Source organism: Mauremys reevesii, linkage group 10 (genome assembly GCF_016161935.1).
Source record: "Mauremys reevesii isolate NIE-2019 linkage group 10, ASM1616193v1, whole genome shotgun sequence".
NCBI classification, from domain to species: Eukaryota; Metazoa; Chordata; order Testudines; family Geoemydidae; genus Mauremys; species Mauremys reevesii.
The window spans coordinates 63,140,602-63,156,587 of NC_052632.1; the positions used below are offsets into that span (position 1 = coordinate 63,140,602).

At 42.7% G+C, this 15,986-nt stretch overlaps 1 protein-coding gene across 1 annotated transcript in view; it reads right to left on the reverse strand.

Annotated features, from left to right (window-relative positions):
• LOC120373771 overlaps positions 1–15,986 on the reverse strand; it is a 112,474-nt gene that overhangs the window by 64,662 nt on the left and 31,826 nt on the right. The window contains exons 20-27 of the mRNA XM_039492613.1: positions 15,513–15,632; positions 14,118–14,210; positions 12,254–12,471; positions 8,129–8,322; positions 6,777–7,079; positions 5,592–5,821; positions 3,113–3,274; positions 2,111–2,188 (exon numbers count right to left, since the gene is read on the reverse strand). Of these exons, the coding sequence (XP_039348547.1) occupies positions 2,111–2,188; positions 3,113–3,274; positions 5,592–5,821; positions 6,777–7,079; positions 8,129–8,322; positions 12,254–12,471; positions 14,118–14,210; positions 15,513–15,632 (1,398 nt within the window). The remainder of the gene's footprint in view (positions 1–2,110; positions 2,189–3,112; positions 3,275–5,591; positions 5,822–6,776; positions 7,080–8,128; positions 8,323–12,253; positions 12,472–14,117; positions 14,211–15,512; positions 15,633–15,986) is intronic.

Below are 15,986 nucleotides of genomic sequence, written 5' to 3' on the forward strand. Positions count from 1 at the left end.
CTGCAGCGCTGGGCCGTACACCTGGGTCTGCGTGGGGAATAAGCATTGCAGCGCTAGTGATCCAGCGCTGCTCATCAAGTGTGGACACACACCAGCGCTGTTATTGGCCTCCAGGGTATTAGCAGATATCCCAGAATGCTTTTAACTAAATTACTCTCTTTGTTTTGTTATGCAGCCTCTCTTTGTTTTGTTGTGAACTCGGAGCTCTGCTCGTTGCTACCGGAGCTGCTTATCTAAAAAACCAACACAGCTCCTGTTTGCTGTGATCAATCAAATGAGATAACCCCTGTGAATGAGGCAGGCAGGGAGTGAGTGTTTGCTTGACAGAGAGGATGCAGGCTGTTTGCAATTAAAAGTTAAGACTAAGGGGTCGGAAACATTTTCTGATTTTTTCAAGGCAGGAAGCTAACACACAGTGTTGGCTCCAAAAATCCACTCTCTCTCCCCCGCTCCCTGTCACACTACACCCCACCCCACCCCCCTCTTTTGAAAAGCACGTTGCTGCCACTTGAATGCTGGGATAGCTGCCCATAATGCATCACTCCCAACAGCGCTGCAAATGCTGCAAATGTGGCCACACACCAGCGCTGGTAGCTGTGAGTGTGGCCACACACCAGCGCTGTTCCTACACAGCTGGATGACCAGCGCTGCAAACTACCAGCGCTGCAACTCGTAAGTGTAGCCATACCCATAATGTGTTGATAAACCTGCTAAGTGGTAGTGTCAATGAAAGAGAACCTTCCTTTGAATCTCCTGCCCTGCTCAGAATGGCAGAGGTTTCTTATCTGAACAACACTGCTGGAAACCCAATTACAGCACTTCACACATGCACATTAGGCTCTCTTGAGCTATTATAATCTCCTCCTGTCATGTGCCTTCTCTGTGGGGTGGGAAAAGGATGAAGAGCAGTGTTCGATAACACTGAAGGGCAGTTCACACTACAGTCAATTTCATTAGGTTCTTTGCTTTTTTCATAAATGTTCATGGCATAAAAAGGGATGAACAGGGAATTTGGGGTAATCCAAACAATGAGAGTCCTCCTCTTACATGAGACTTAAAACTTCCTCTTTTATCATTGGTCCAAGGACCACTGCTGGGGAAAAAAATTACTGATTCTGATCCAGCTCAGAATAGAAGTGGGGAACAAACTGATATGTTTTTAAGGTTTATAATCTTGTGATTTGACAAAGACAGACACTTTATTGGACCAATACAATCAGTACATTCAGCAATTTGTATTTTCTCTGAGGCAGACATTCTCTTTCACTCCCCCCACTTTTGCTCCTAGGTCCAACTTATTCCAGGTTGGTTGCTCAAGAACAGAAGAGCTCTGCTCATGTTGAAGTAGTTTTTAGTCCTTTCCACTTCTAGTTTACAGAGATGGTTGGTTTTTTGGACTTCACCCAACAACATCAATGAGATTCTTTTGCTTTTGCATGCTCCCTGTGTTTCATGATGCCACTGGACTTTTTCCCAGGTACAACCACTCGCACTGAGTTTTGATTTTAAATCATGCAACTTGTCTGTTGACTGATGCTCAGATAGCACCTTTGAAACTGCACCTGTCTGGTCTGTAAACCCCCTGCCTCCGCTATGGGCTTTAAAGTAGGTGTGTATGGATGTACCAAAGATGCAAACGTATACCACTGGAATATAGGTTTCAGAGTAGCAGCCGTGTTAGTCTGTATCCGCAAAAAGAACAGGGGTACTTGTGGCACCTTAGAGACTAACAAATTTAGTTAGTGGGCGGTAGCCCATGAAAGCTTATGCTCAAATAAATTTGTTAGTCTCTAAGGTGCCACAAGTACTCCTGTTCTTTTCACTGAAATATAAATTGTGTTGATGCTTCTAACTCAGAATTAATCTCCCATCCAGCTGTGGCAAGACTGAACATTGACATATGCATGTCCAGTTTTTGTTTAACAAGTGCTTTGACCTGCATCTCCCTGGTGCTATTAAAGGAGTGAAGATACTTGAAAGTGTGTACAAAACTTCCTGTTAATTCAGACCCATTTCTGCGCCTACAACAAACTCCGATACTTACTCTATGGGAATTAGGCCTTAAAACAGTACATTGTTGGTGGCAGAGTTCTGAGAACAAAACTTGTACCTCAGATAAACAGCTGGCAACCTCTCCACTGCAATGACCAGAAAGCTGATTAGTGGTAGATTCTCCAGTGCAATTGACCTGCAGGCATATCAGCATAACATATTAATAAAAAATAAGAATAAATCAGACTAAACACTGAGCAGATAGTTAAATGAGTAAGTGAAGAGATTGCTTTTTAGGAGAAAGAATAAGGAGACATAAAAATACCAGCCTGAGTTGAGAACGATAGGACTGGCTCAAATAGGTAAGTAGCAGGTCAGCTCTGAGGCTAAAGCTTGTCTTTAAACTGACTAGAACATTTACAGGAGAGAGGGGAATGTTCTCAAACAGCAGGCAAAGTTTATTTACTGAACATAGAGTGAGATCCATTCTTTAAAAAAAAAAAAAAAATCTATTTGCCACACTGTGAATTTGACTTTGCCATGGTATTGCGGAATTTCCTACCTTTAAAATGAAAATGACATAGTAAACGTAATTATCACCAGAATAAATATGAATGTGTTTAATGCCACCTGCTGTACCATGGAACACATTTTCAAGTGATATAGATTGTAACCTCTATGGGGCAGGAACTGTGTCTGCACAGTGCCTACCATCTTCTGGCCATTACTGCAAATCTCAATAATGAACAGTAACAACAGCTGGACCCACAAAAACCAAGCCTGCCTCATCTGTAAAATCACATATTAGAACATGAGTTACTAGGCACCTGGTTAGCTGATAATGATGTAAATGTGCTAATGGGTCTGCATTTTGCATTTTGGTGGGTTCAACCATTGTGTCTTGCTTTGAAAAATTAGTCCCATATGTCCTGCAGTGCTTAAAAGAACAATGGGATTTTGAATGATGTTCAGTCTTTTCATGCTGGTCTTGGTTTGGGAAAAAAGTCTCCCCCTTTTGACCCACTAGCTCTCTTCTTTACAAGATTTAAACCTGAGAAACAGAGCATGAAGGGCAGTGAGATATATCGCATATACCCCAGGCAAGGATTTTTCTACTAACCTGTACCACTGGTGGGACAATGTTAAGCAGTCCTCCCAGGTCATGGTGGAATGAAAGGGCAATTTCCGCAGTACTGCTGGTGCTTTTCTTCTCCACTCCCACCTTGAAGTGTTCCTTCTCCACCCTGGTTGTTACCCCGGCAGCTATCCTCTTGCTGAAGTTCTAACCAGAAGAGAAACCAAACTGTGAGAAAAACCAAACAGCAACAAAATAGTAGCAGCTAGCAAACATGGAGAAGTTATTTCCACAGGCTGTGAAGACAACAGCCTCTTAAAATGAGAGCACCGTTCAGAATCATAATCAAAGGGACACTGCACAGGCTTGCTCAGCCTGGCTTTGTCTCCGAGATGGAATCTTCATGTAAGGCTGAATCCTGCAAGGTGCAACTCCCTCAGCTCCTTTGGATCCCAATGTGAGTGGAGAGCATTCAGTACCGACAGCTTGGCCGATTACAACGATAGTACCAGTCACCGAAAGAGCAATTGCACAGAGTCCTCTGGAGCAGGGGACTTCATTAATTTTACTAGTGTTCCTTCCCATAGTATCTGAGTTCATCACTGACAAGAATGATCTTAGCCTGGCAACACATCTGAGTGGTAGGGAAAGTACTTTGCACCTCAGTTTCTCCATTTGTACAACAGGGGTTGAAGAGGTTGTGCTTTGCTCGCACAGAAAGTCTATGGCAAAGGACTGTGCTTAACCACAACACCAGAGTAGGAAATAACACAGGAGAAGAGGGTGTTGATCAACAGCTTGGAAGGAAAGGGATGTGAAGTTTATCTCCTTAGAACAGACATGAAAGCGAAATTGTCAAGGTTGGTTACAGCAGTGTTAGATCCATCAGTAATACTTTGGTTTGTGGGCACTCTCCTGACAGCAGCCTGTGTGCTGCACTATCACTGTAGGCTCTGCCTACCTGCTTCATTTTTCTGTGCAATCAGGCTATACAAATGGACAAGAGTCTGCTCTTGTACAACAAGCTACTAACTTAAATCCAGAATTTAACATAGTTTATTTAGTTTAAATCCAGTCCATATTTGAGATGATTGATGTAAAGTATGACTAAAAGCTGTGCAGAAATCTTTCTTCAATACAGCAATTCAGAAAACACATGTGTAGGGATCTACTCTGCCACCACTAAATGCAGCTACCTCTGGAGTGAAACGCAGCATTTGATTAACAGCTCACAGGAACAATCTACAATTGTTTCACATTGTTTTGCTGAGATTGAACTAATCAATCACTCTTCTTACCTGGACATAAGCTTTTGTGGGTAAAAAAAATAAAATCACTTTTTCAGATGCATGGAGTGAATTACAGATGCAGGCATTATATAATGACACATGAAGAGAAGGGAGTTACCTCACAAGTGGAGAACCAGTGTTGACAGGGCCAATTTGATCAGGGTGGATGTACTCCACTCCTAATAATAGATGAGGAGGTGTCAATTCCAGGAGAGGTAAAGCTGCTTTTGTAATGAGCCAGCCACTCCCAGTCCCCATTCAAGCCCAAATTAATGGTGTTAAATTTGCAAATGAATTTTAGTTCTGCTGTTTCTCTTTGAAATCTTTCTGAAGTTTTTTTTGTTCACGTATAGCCACTTTTAAATCTGTTATAGAATGTCCAGCGAGACTGAAGTGTTCTCTTACTGGCTTTTGTATGTTACCATTCCTGATGTCCGATTTGTGTCCATTTATTCTTTTACGTAGGGACTGTCTGGTTTGGCCAATGTACATGGCAGAGGGGCATTGCTGGCACATGATGGCATATATCACATTAGTAGATGTGCAGGTGAATAAGCCCTTGATGGTGTGGCTGATGTCGTTGGGTCCTCTGATGGTGTCGCTAGAGTAGACACAGGGACAGAGTAGGCAACAAGGTTTGCTGCAGGGATTGGTTCCTGGGTTAGTGTTTCTGTGGTGTGGTGTGTAGTTGCTGCTGAGTATTTGCTTCAGGTTGGGGAGCTGTCTGTAAGTAAGGACTCGCCTGTCTCCCAAGATCTGTGAGAGTGAGGGATCGTTTTCCAGGATAGGTTGTAGATCGTTGTTGATGTGCTGGAGAGGTTTTAGCTGGGGGTTGTACGTGATGGCCAGTGGTGTTCTGTTATTTTCCTTGTTGGGCCTGTCCTGTAGTAGGTGATTTCTGGGTACACATCTCGCTCTGTCAATCTGTTTCCTCACTTCCCCAGGGGGGTATTGTAGTTTTAAGAATGTTTGATAAAGATCTTGTAGGCGTTTGTCTCTGTCTAAAGGACTGGAGCAAATTCTGTTGTATCTTGTGAGGTAACTCCCTTCTCTTCATGTATCATTATATAATGCCTGCAACTGTAATTTTCACTCCATGCATCTGAAGAAGTGGGTTTTTTACCCACGAAAGCTTATGCCCAAATAAATCTGTTAGTCTTTAAGGTGCCACCGGACTCCTTGTTTTTTTGTGGATACAAACTAACATGGCTACCCCCCGATATTTGTCTTCTTACCTGGTAATAGCAGGCACCTTCTATAGTAAAAGGGATCCCGTGTTTCTTTAGCTTTGTGATATTGTGCTTCAAACTTGCAGTTAGTTGGGACTTAGAATCTCCTAAGGACAGTCTCTCAACTCCAAATGCAGCAGCAATCCTTTCGCTGCCACTCTGTAAGGCCATAGTAACAGTGTGGTTGGCAATGACATGGTCGTACATGGCAGTGATAGTGCCATCTATAGGAAATCCTATTGACAAATAGAGCCAAATTAGAACAAATGATACACAATGCTGCAAGAAGCATTCAAGGAATTTTCAGTACCACTGAGTGGCAATTATCTATAAAATGTTATAAACAGAGAAATCGATAGTTTCTATCACATTTCATAATAATAGCCTAGCTTTTTCTAACATTACTATAGATCAGTGAGTTGCAGCTTCTATTATGTATTCACAATATAGACTGATGGGAATGAAACCCCCTACAGTGTTACAGGATTAACAAGGTTAAATTTAAAGATATTACTTGGATTTGGAATGTATTTTGGAAACCAAAGGATCATCTTTCCTAAATAAAGGGATGGATGATTCTTAACTCTCCTGTTCTGTATAGTCTTTGAGAATCTATACCTGGGGCCTTGCTGGGACATTCCAAAGAATTCTACATGATAGGAGTATGTTGTGTGTAGCTCCACCATACTGCATTTAGAAATTTTCAAAAAACAAAACAACCAAACCAGACTATTCAAGAGCAGAGGGCTAGGTGCATTCAGCCAGCAGAGAGCTAGCAAAACCTACATACCAGAAAAGGCTAAAACATTTGTTTTTACTCAGCAGATGGATGCTTAGACTATCTTATTCCACAAGGTGGTTCATTCAAAGACAATTGGAGTTTTACAAGAAACTATTCTGACTTGTCCTAAGGGAAAAGATGTACAAAAATGATGGACGTGCATTAAGCAGAAATACACGTAAGCATTTAAATAACTAACAGGTCTTGCATCCATTATGTTGCATTTTTTTAAGAATATCAATAAGAATGTTGCTGAAGTTAAGGAGATGGGGCAAATTTGGCCCTGGAGTAAGCAAGTGCAACCCCACTGACTAGATTGTTTGGGTTTGCACCCACTTACACTGAGGTTAAATTCACCTTTACCATGTTTTGTTACACACCAATTTGATCGAGGCGTAGTTTTTTCATACCTGCATTTTTTAAAGAGCTGATGTTATGTATGAGAGTCCCAGCAATTCCTCTGTGTTCCTGATTCATGACATTGGAAACATCTACATAGAGAGCTTGCTCATCCACCTGGAAGCTGGCTAGACCCCTTTTGATGCCTTTATTGAGCTCCAGGTGTCCTTTTAACTTTGCTTCCAGGGGGATTGCCTGGCTGCCGTTCTGAGTCAATGTGAAAGTGATATTGTGCAGGCTGATATTCCCAAATACATTTCTGTTCCTGAGATGCAGCCCATACAGTGCCTTGTTGATCATCACACTAATGTTACCTGTAAGGGACAGAAACGATAATTGCACAGAGCCCTTTGGGGTTGGGAAATTGGCATGAGAGGAGAAAAATAATTAGATTTGACAAACATGAACAGTAACCCTTTAATTTAATATAGACAGGAATGAAATGCATTTCTATTAGCTGTAATAAATTATTTAGCTCATTCCAGTTAGGGAATCTGCTTACTGAAACAGAGAGACAGCAATTAGTCAGCTAGTGGAAATACTTTTGATGAGAGCACATTATAATAGTATTTCTGAGGCAATTGCTATTTACAATAGGTTTCTTCTTAAAAAGTTGCTTGATATTTAAAGAGCCAAACTCTGCTTTTCAAGGCCCTGGATTGAGTAAGATGCATCATCCAGGGAAACTTGGCGAGGGATTGTGACACAGGAAGCACACAGTGCCCCAGAGGCACATTGTACTACAACAGTGCATGGTGTGGGATGGGACAGTCCCCATGTGCACAATCCCACCCAGAGCTCCGCAGCACACCTGTCAGCGACTCCCCCATTGAACTCCACAGACACAGCCCAGAAGAGGAAGGGGATGGGGCCATTCCTCCCCCCCCACACACACACACTGTAGAGATGGTTGGGAAATGTTATTGCTCCCGATGAACAATGGCAATGAAGAAAAACTTGTTTCATTTTCCCCAAGTTTTCTTCAAAATGTTTTGGGGTTCTGTCAAAAAATGAAACCTTGAAAATCCAAAAATTTCATTTTAAGCCTGAAAGAGTTTAAAATGTTTTCCAATGAAAATGTACATTTTCAGTCAAAATAGAAACATTTTAATGAATTTTGTTTATTGCCAATTTCCATTTAAACCCCTCCCAGTTTTGATCACCCAGTGGACAGCTGTTCACATCACAAGAAACCATCACCATAAATACTAAATTTATACTTTCCGTTTTAGGCTGCTAGTAGGTTTTAAATGCACCAAGACACCACAGTGGAGGATGTCTTATACTCGAATAATAATAAATCTCCTTTGGTAGCTGCATTCTTAACTATCCTCTTACAGGAAAGCACATAGTGAGGAAGCACCTTCATGAATATTGTTCTTGCGCTTCAGAGATCCGTTCAGAGAAAAGAGCTGTGGTATGATCTTCAAGCCTCCAATGTTGTGTTGGACTTTCCCATTCAGGGACAGGAGAAGACCAACTTTTTGCTCCATCGCTCCCAAAAAAACTAGATGAAGCCTGTTCTCATTTAGCTTCAGCTCAGAAGATAATAGAAGTCTAAAAGGGAAAGAAACAAACACAAGTAGCTCACACACCATTATCAATAAAGATTTGTTATTGGTGTTCAATATTTAACGTCACTCTACCTCTATTAATGTAGCGCAAAACTGACCCTCCATTTTTCTTAGTGTATATTCTGTGCTTATGCTAGACAAGCATAGAACATGGGAAAAAATCCATGAAGTAGGTCAGAGAACAATTTTTCCTTCACTTAGATTTTGGTGACCATAAACACACCAAACATAAGCAAGCTTCCTTCTTATTATTTTCATTTGCTTAGAGCAGATTTCACTGCTTCTCACTAGAAAAAAGAATTCCAGAGGTTAACCTCAACAGGTCAAATTTTAAACAAGATTCAAGGCTGCTCCTATTTATTTACACTCATATCTGTGCGGCAACAGAGCCTGTTTGGCATCCTGCTATTGGCTGACTGCTCACCACACCCCTCCGCAATGCGCAAGACACTCTTTGTTTGTGCAAAAATGAACACACGAGCTGAAATTGTGGCCCAATGTACTCGAAGAACTTTTAAAATCTACTGTGGAATACATTTTAAAATCTTGTAAAACTAGCTAATTTTACCAGCATGGTCTAGTGGATAAAGAGGAAAAGGACTTGCAGTGTCTGATTGAGAGTGCATGGGCACATGCACATCCAGCATTGGTGCTCCCATAAGAACATATACTCGAAGTAGTAATTTCACAACATTTTTCTCCCCTGCCCCAATGAAATTTTGCACAAAATACTTGGATTTTTGTAAAAATTTAAAGCCTCTTTTGGTGGATAATTTTACATTTGAGAAGTTTGAAAAAACTGCTGGAGGAGTGAGAGGTGGTGCTAGGGCCAGTGCCCTCTAAAACAGTGTTTCTCAACCTTTTTGATAGCAGGGACTGTCTTGCTGCCTTCCTAAATTGTGTCAAGGAGATCTCAGCAACCGGCGCCAGTCCATGGACCAGCTGTTGAGAAACACTGCTCTAAGAGAGACATGGTCTAATGCAGGAGTGGCCAACCTGTGGCTCCGGAGCCACATGCAGCTCTTCAGAAGTTAATATGCGGCTCTGGGGCTGGAGCTACAGGCACCAACTTTCCAATGTGCCAGAGGTGCTCACTGCTCAACCCCTCGCTCTACCACAGGCCCTGCCCCCACTCCACCCCTGATCCTGCCATGCCCTCATTCCTTTCCCCCCGCCCCCCAGAGCCTCCTGCATGCCACAAACCAGCTGATTGTGAGGTGCTGGGAGGGAAGAGGAGGCGCTGATCATCAGTGCTGCCGGTGGGCAGGAGGCACTGGAAGCAGTGGGGTGGAGCTGATTGAGGGCTGCTGACGTATTACTGTGGCTCTTTGGCAATGTACGTTGGTAAATTCTGGTTCTTTCTCAGACTCAGGTTGGCCACCCCTGGTCTAATAGATTAAATCTAGGGCTTGGAGTTAGACAAGCTAGAGTGCTAATTCCATATCTGCCCCCAAAGGTCCTTCACAGAACTTTTCAGATATTGTTTAATTATGATGGCTCTCATGATCCCCCTAGTGTAGCTGCTAAATACCAATTCTGTTTCATCTGACAGAGGACAAAAAATGAGAAAAACAACTGATAACCTAACATGAAGAACTAATTTACTCACAGGGAATCTCTCCTGTTCTCTCCATTATCTATGAACAATGATCTAAGAAAGCAACCAGTAGAGAGAGGGCTACAAGATTGTTTTAGTGTTTCAAAAATGCCTGGTCTACACTACGAGTTTAATTCGAATTTAGCAGCGTTAAACCGAATTAACACTGCACCCGTCCAAACAACGAAGCCCTTTATTTCGATATAAAGGGCTCTTAATATCAATATCTGTACTCCTCCCCGATGAGGGGAGTAGCACTGAAATCGGTATTGCCATTTCAGATTAGGGTGTGGCTGCAATTTGACGGTATTGGCCTCCGTGAGCTATCTCACAGTGCACCATTGTGACCGCTCTGGACAGCAATCTGAACTCAGATGCACTGGCCAGGTAGACAGGAAAAGCCCTGCAAACTTTTGAATTTCATTTCAATTGTTTGCCCCGCATGGAGTGCTGATCAGCACAGGTGACCATGAAGTCCCAGAATCAAAAAAGAGCTCCAGCATGGACCATATGGGAGATACTGAATCTGATCTCTGTATGGGGAGATGAATCTGTTCTATCAGAACTCTGTTCCAATAGACGAAATGCCAAAACATTTGAAAAAATCTCCAAGGCCATGATGGACAGATGCCACAACAGGGACTCAACACAGTGTTGCGTGAAACTTAAGGAGCTGAAACAAGCGTACCAGAAAGCCAAAGAATCAAATGGACGCTCACGGAGGGAGGGGCGACTGATGACTGTAGCTATCCCACAGTTCCCGCACTCTCTGAAAACCATTTGAATTCTTGGCTGAACTCCCAAAGCCCGAAGGGTCAAAAACATTGTCGTGGGTGGTTCAGTGTATATGTCATCAGGCCAGCCCCCCACCCATGAAACCAAAGGGAAAAAAATTGTTTCTCGCCTTTTTTCAATGTCACCGTATGTCTACTGGATGTTGCTGGCAGACGCGGTGCTGCAGCGCTACGCAGCAGCATCCCCTTCCCTTCCCTTACGGATGGCAGATGGTGCAGTATGACTGATATCCGTCATCGTCGTCCTGCGAGTGCTCCTGGCCGGCCTCGGTGAGGTCTGCCGGGGGTGCCTGGGCAAAAATGGGAATGACTCCCGGTCATTCTCTTCTTTAAGTTTTGTCTCCTGGAGATTCACTCCTGCCTGGAATATCATAGCAGCTGGAGGCTGCCCTCCCTTCCCCACTTTGATCTCTGCTTGCAGAGGTAATAAAGTCAGTGTTGTTTCTTATTCATGCATTCTTTATTACTTCATCACACAAATGGGGGGATAACTGCCACGGTAGCCTAAGAGGGGTGGGGGAGAAGGGAAGCAACATGTGTTGTTGTTGCAGGGGCACCCCCTAGAATGGCATGCAGCTCATCATTTCTGCGGGATGTCTGGGGCTCTGACCCGGAGCGGACGTTTGCCTCTCTGGTTCTTTAGTAGGCTTGCCTGATATTCTAGGCAGGACTGACTCTCCCTTTAGACAAAACTTAAAGAAGAGAATGACCTGGGGAGTCATTCCCATTTTTGTCCATGCGCCCCTGGCCAACCTCACCGAGGCCGGCCAGGAGCACCCATGACAGCAGCAGACGGTACAGTGTGACTGGTAACCGTCATTGTCAACTTAAAAAGCAGCAGACAGTACAGTATGGCTGGTAACTGTCTTTGTCAACTTGCAAAAGGCAAGGGGATGCTGCTGTGTAGCGCTGCAGTACCGCACCTGTTAGCAACATCCAGTAGACATACGGTGACAGTGAAAAAAGGCTGAACAGGCTCCATGGTTGCCGAGCTATGGCATCTGCCCGGGCAATCCAGGGAAAAGGGCACGAAATGATTGTCTGCTGTTGCTTTCACGGAGGGAGGATTGTCTGACAACATTTACCCAGAATCACCTGCAACACTGTTTTTGCCCCATCATGCATTGGTATCTCAACCCAGAATTCCAATGGGCGGGGGAGACTGCGGGAACTATGGGATAGCTACTCACAGTGCAATGCTCCGGAAATCGATGCTAGCCTCGGTACATGGATGCACCCTGCCGAATTAATGTGCTTAGTGTGGCCGTGTGCACTCGACTTTATACAATCTGTTTCCAAAAATCGGTTTCTGTAAAATCAGAATAATCCCGTAGTGTAGACATACCCTTGAAAAGCAAAATACTCAAGTAGCAAGGAGAGTGCATGGAACATTGCCTTCTCAATGGCTTTCTGCACATGTCAGAATGCAAACTGCCATGCTTAAAAGAGAGAACTCAGATTTATCAGGGAAGACTCTTCAGAACTCTTTTAAAGGAAGGTTTATACTACACTGTTTTCTTTACCTTGATGGAGATACTTTGCCCATTAGCTGCAGCTGTACAGACTCTGGTTCTGTCAAAATTGCCTGATGCAGGAGAGCCCTCACTCCAATAATCCTGCTGTTCTTTCTGGTCTCCTTGCTCATATCAACCTCCAGCAGTGCTAGATCCTTTCCACTGGAATGAAGGTAAAGTGATCCATTGAGACTGTTCTCACCATAACTCTTAACAGCTGCATGGGCCTACACGCAGGGGAAAATGAGAACAAGACATCTGCTGCATTAGGAAACTCAGATGACACATGACAAAACAGTGCGGTGTCACATTCAGCAACCCTACTGCTGAGAGCAACGTACAGGACGAGGGTCTCAGAAATCCCTGATTAAAATATGACAAACAGTTCTAAAACAAAGGCTGGACTGATTTCTCTGTCTCTGATGAAGTCATCCTCTCTGGACACTGCTAAATCATTATCCGTGGAGCTCAGAAAAAAATACTTCAGAGCAACAATTGGTTTTGCCTTTGGCATTTACTGATTAGATATTTTCAGTACAGTTTCCCACTGAAGGATAGTACAAGATCTTCATCAACACAACAATTTCAAGTTACACAAGCTGGACACTGGGCTAGACCACCAGTTCACTCGGGACATTTTTGAGGAACCAAATATAAATATCTCCAGTGAGGTGCACTTAATAGAAGTTTGTTTGCCAGGTGCTATCACTATTCCTTGGTTATGTGAAAGCATTTTTGCTTAAATGGAAAAATGAATAGATTCCCCAACCACTCACTTCACTGTTTTAGTCATATAATCCTGGTATGAGGGATTTATTACAGGCTAGAGGGGAGCCCCAGATCAAAATATTGGTAGTATTTCATTGGCACCAGTGAATTTAAATGACACAAGTTAGAAGGAAGAGACCTGTTGGATCATTTAGTCCATTCCCCTGTCAGAACAGATAAGGGTACTAGAGGAGGTAGGAGAGAATGATTTAATAAGAGACTACATATGATCTTAGCCAGGGAGTTATTGCCATGTCAAAGCTTTACATACTTACGTGAACTTATTGTACATCTGCTTGCAATTAGAATGAAGCATTGTTTTTTTTAAAGAAAAGTCCCCTTCCCCCATGTTCTAGGGAGTTCGGCTTCATTATTGTATTTGTATGATATGATACTACCATATTTATTGCTTTAAGGCAGGAGGGCCTTTTGGCAAGATAAGCACATGCACTGCTTTGGAACTGCCATATGGCCCTACATTGACTAATCAGACCAAATGCAAGTGATTGGCCATATCTCACTCTGTTTGGAACATGTAGTAGTAGGAGGAGACAATACCATCCTCGACTGTGGTGATTAAAACTGGTTTTCCTGAGCGATCACCAGCAAGAGCCTCCCCTTTCCATTGTGTATCACTCCTCAAAGACCCTGTGCTGCAGCCAACCATGCCAAGGTTAAGTTGCACCCAGATCCCTCTGCAGCCTGTTCACACTGCTCTGTCAAGCAGCAGTAACTCCAGAGCAAACTGAAACATATTCCCCCTATGGAGCCTGAGCTTTCCCAGCTCCTGGTAGTATAGGAGAGGGAGAGATAGGCTAGAATTTGTGGCCTCAGCTCAGATGGTCAAAATACTGTTACTAAACTGCACAACCAATCTTAATACCGATTAAGTGGGATGTGGGCTACTGATTCAAATGTCCTGGATATGGAGTGATTGATACTGTTCATTCTACGGTTGACTCCAGTGACTAAGTTACCACCACATGGGTTTTGTATTTGATTTGCTGAACTAATAATAAAACTGAAAATAGTCAAAGAGGGAGAATGAAAAGAGATAAAGAGAAAACATACCCCAATTAAAATTTCAGTTAAAATTAGTCTGTACCTGAAAGCTTTGGGGGAATTTTGACTGATATGGATGAGTAAACCGGGAAGAAAATCCAAAGTGAGTATTTGATCCATTTAGTTGAGCAATGAACTGTTGACACAAGAGAAGTTACACAGCTGAAACGAAGAATTATGGTGAAATTCCAGCATAATTTAACGTGAGTTTCAGGATAATTTACTCCAAAGCTTTCTGAATTTTAGCCAAATCCTGCTCCCCATGCACGTGTACGTACACACACACACACACACACACACACACACACACACACTTACACTTTTCAATACCTATTTAGGGGTATGTCTACACTGCAGAGTTAAATCAAGCTTTTACTCTGAGATTCTCTGTAATTCCCTTCCCATCCACATGAAAACCCTTCTCACCTAAGTTTAATGCGTTTACCCCCAGCCAGGTCAGTTAACATGAGTTTTAGGCTGGAGCTTGGATGCTGATTTCACTTGGACACAGTAAATTGGGTAGAGCTTGCAGCATTGCTGCTCCCACCTGGGCTAGGTTAACCCAGGTGCTGATCACCTGAGTACACTCTGCAGTGAAGAACATTCACTTAGGGGGAAGGAACCTCCCAGCCCAGGTCAAGCGACTCGGGCTAGCAAGGCTTGCACTAGCACTCTAAAAATGACTGTGTAGACAGAACTTTGAAGATGCATCTCAGGCTTGAGCAGGCTCTGAAGAGTTTCGTGTGGCTCAAAAGCTTGTCTCTCTCACCAACTGAAGTTGGTCCAATAAAAGATATTACCTCATGCATCTTGTCTCACTAGTATCTGGGACCGACATGGCTAGAACTACACTTTTCTTAACATGGGTCCATCTCCTAGTTCTGAGGAAAATATCCCAGCATTGATACTTTCAACTAGCAAATCTTTTCTGGGCGCATTTTGTGTCTAGTGTGTTACTAAACACTTGGAAGGTTCTGGAGTTTAGGCATCAGAGGTATTTTATTTGAGGATAAATTCCTCATAGCAAGGGACATTCTGTAAACTTTCCAAAGTTTGCGATGTCTGAAATAAAAACAAATTCCAACTGTGCACAGCAGTCAAGCCACAATCTAACCACAGAAACCTAGCTAGGTGCTCTGGGTTTCTCCCTCTCCACAATAAGACTCATCTGACTCCCCATGAACTGCATGGCCTTATGAATGTTGTGCTCCCCTCCCTGAATGCTGTTCCCCAGGAATTTATTGTACAAAGTTAAACCAGACCATAAAAACTTTTCAGAGTTAAAAATTCACTCCTATGGAAAGAGCCAATAGAAGACCATGAGGTCATGAGCACCACACTGGTTTTATGCTTACCCTTTGCAGGAGTGAATTAATAAGCAGGTGCATCACAATAACTCCAGTTCATGCAATGGAATCACAATAAATAGGAACCTGACCTGTGAAGTATCATTTCTGTTGATGGTGGCTTTTATATTCACACCGTAGTCAAAGACTTCCAGTTTGGTTTGCGCAGAAAAGAGTTCTCCATTCAGGGCCAGTGCTTGCGGAAACTTGAGCTGTTTAAGTAAAACACAATTTGTGCATAATGGCTATTTTTATACAAGTTAACCTTCATCATTTTCTATCCATACATTTACTGCAAAGTAAGTGTATGTGTGTGTAGATAAAACTTTAACTCAATTCATACAATGAAAAAACTCCTAATTATTACAATTAAAAAAAACAAATGATCAGTATATTTTAGCTCCTCCCAGTCAGATTATTAATTACTATTTTTAATTATCTGTATTGTGGTAGCACCTAGGAGCCCCAGTCATGGACCAGAATCCCATTGTCCTGTGTAAACACAGAAAAAAAATGAATGTTAACTAGAACTCTCCAAATCAAAAGAATGTTAAAGAAAAACAATG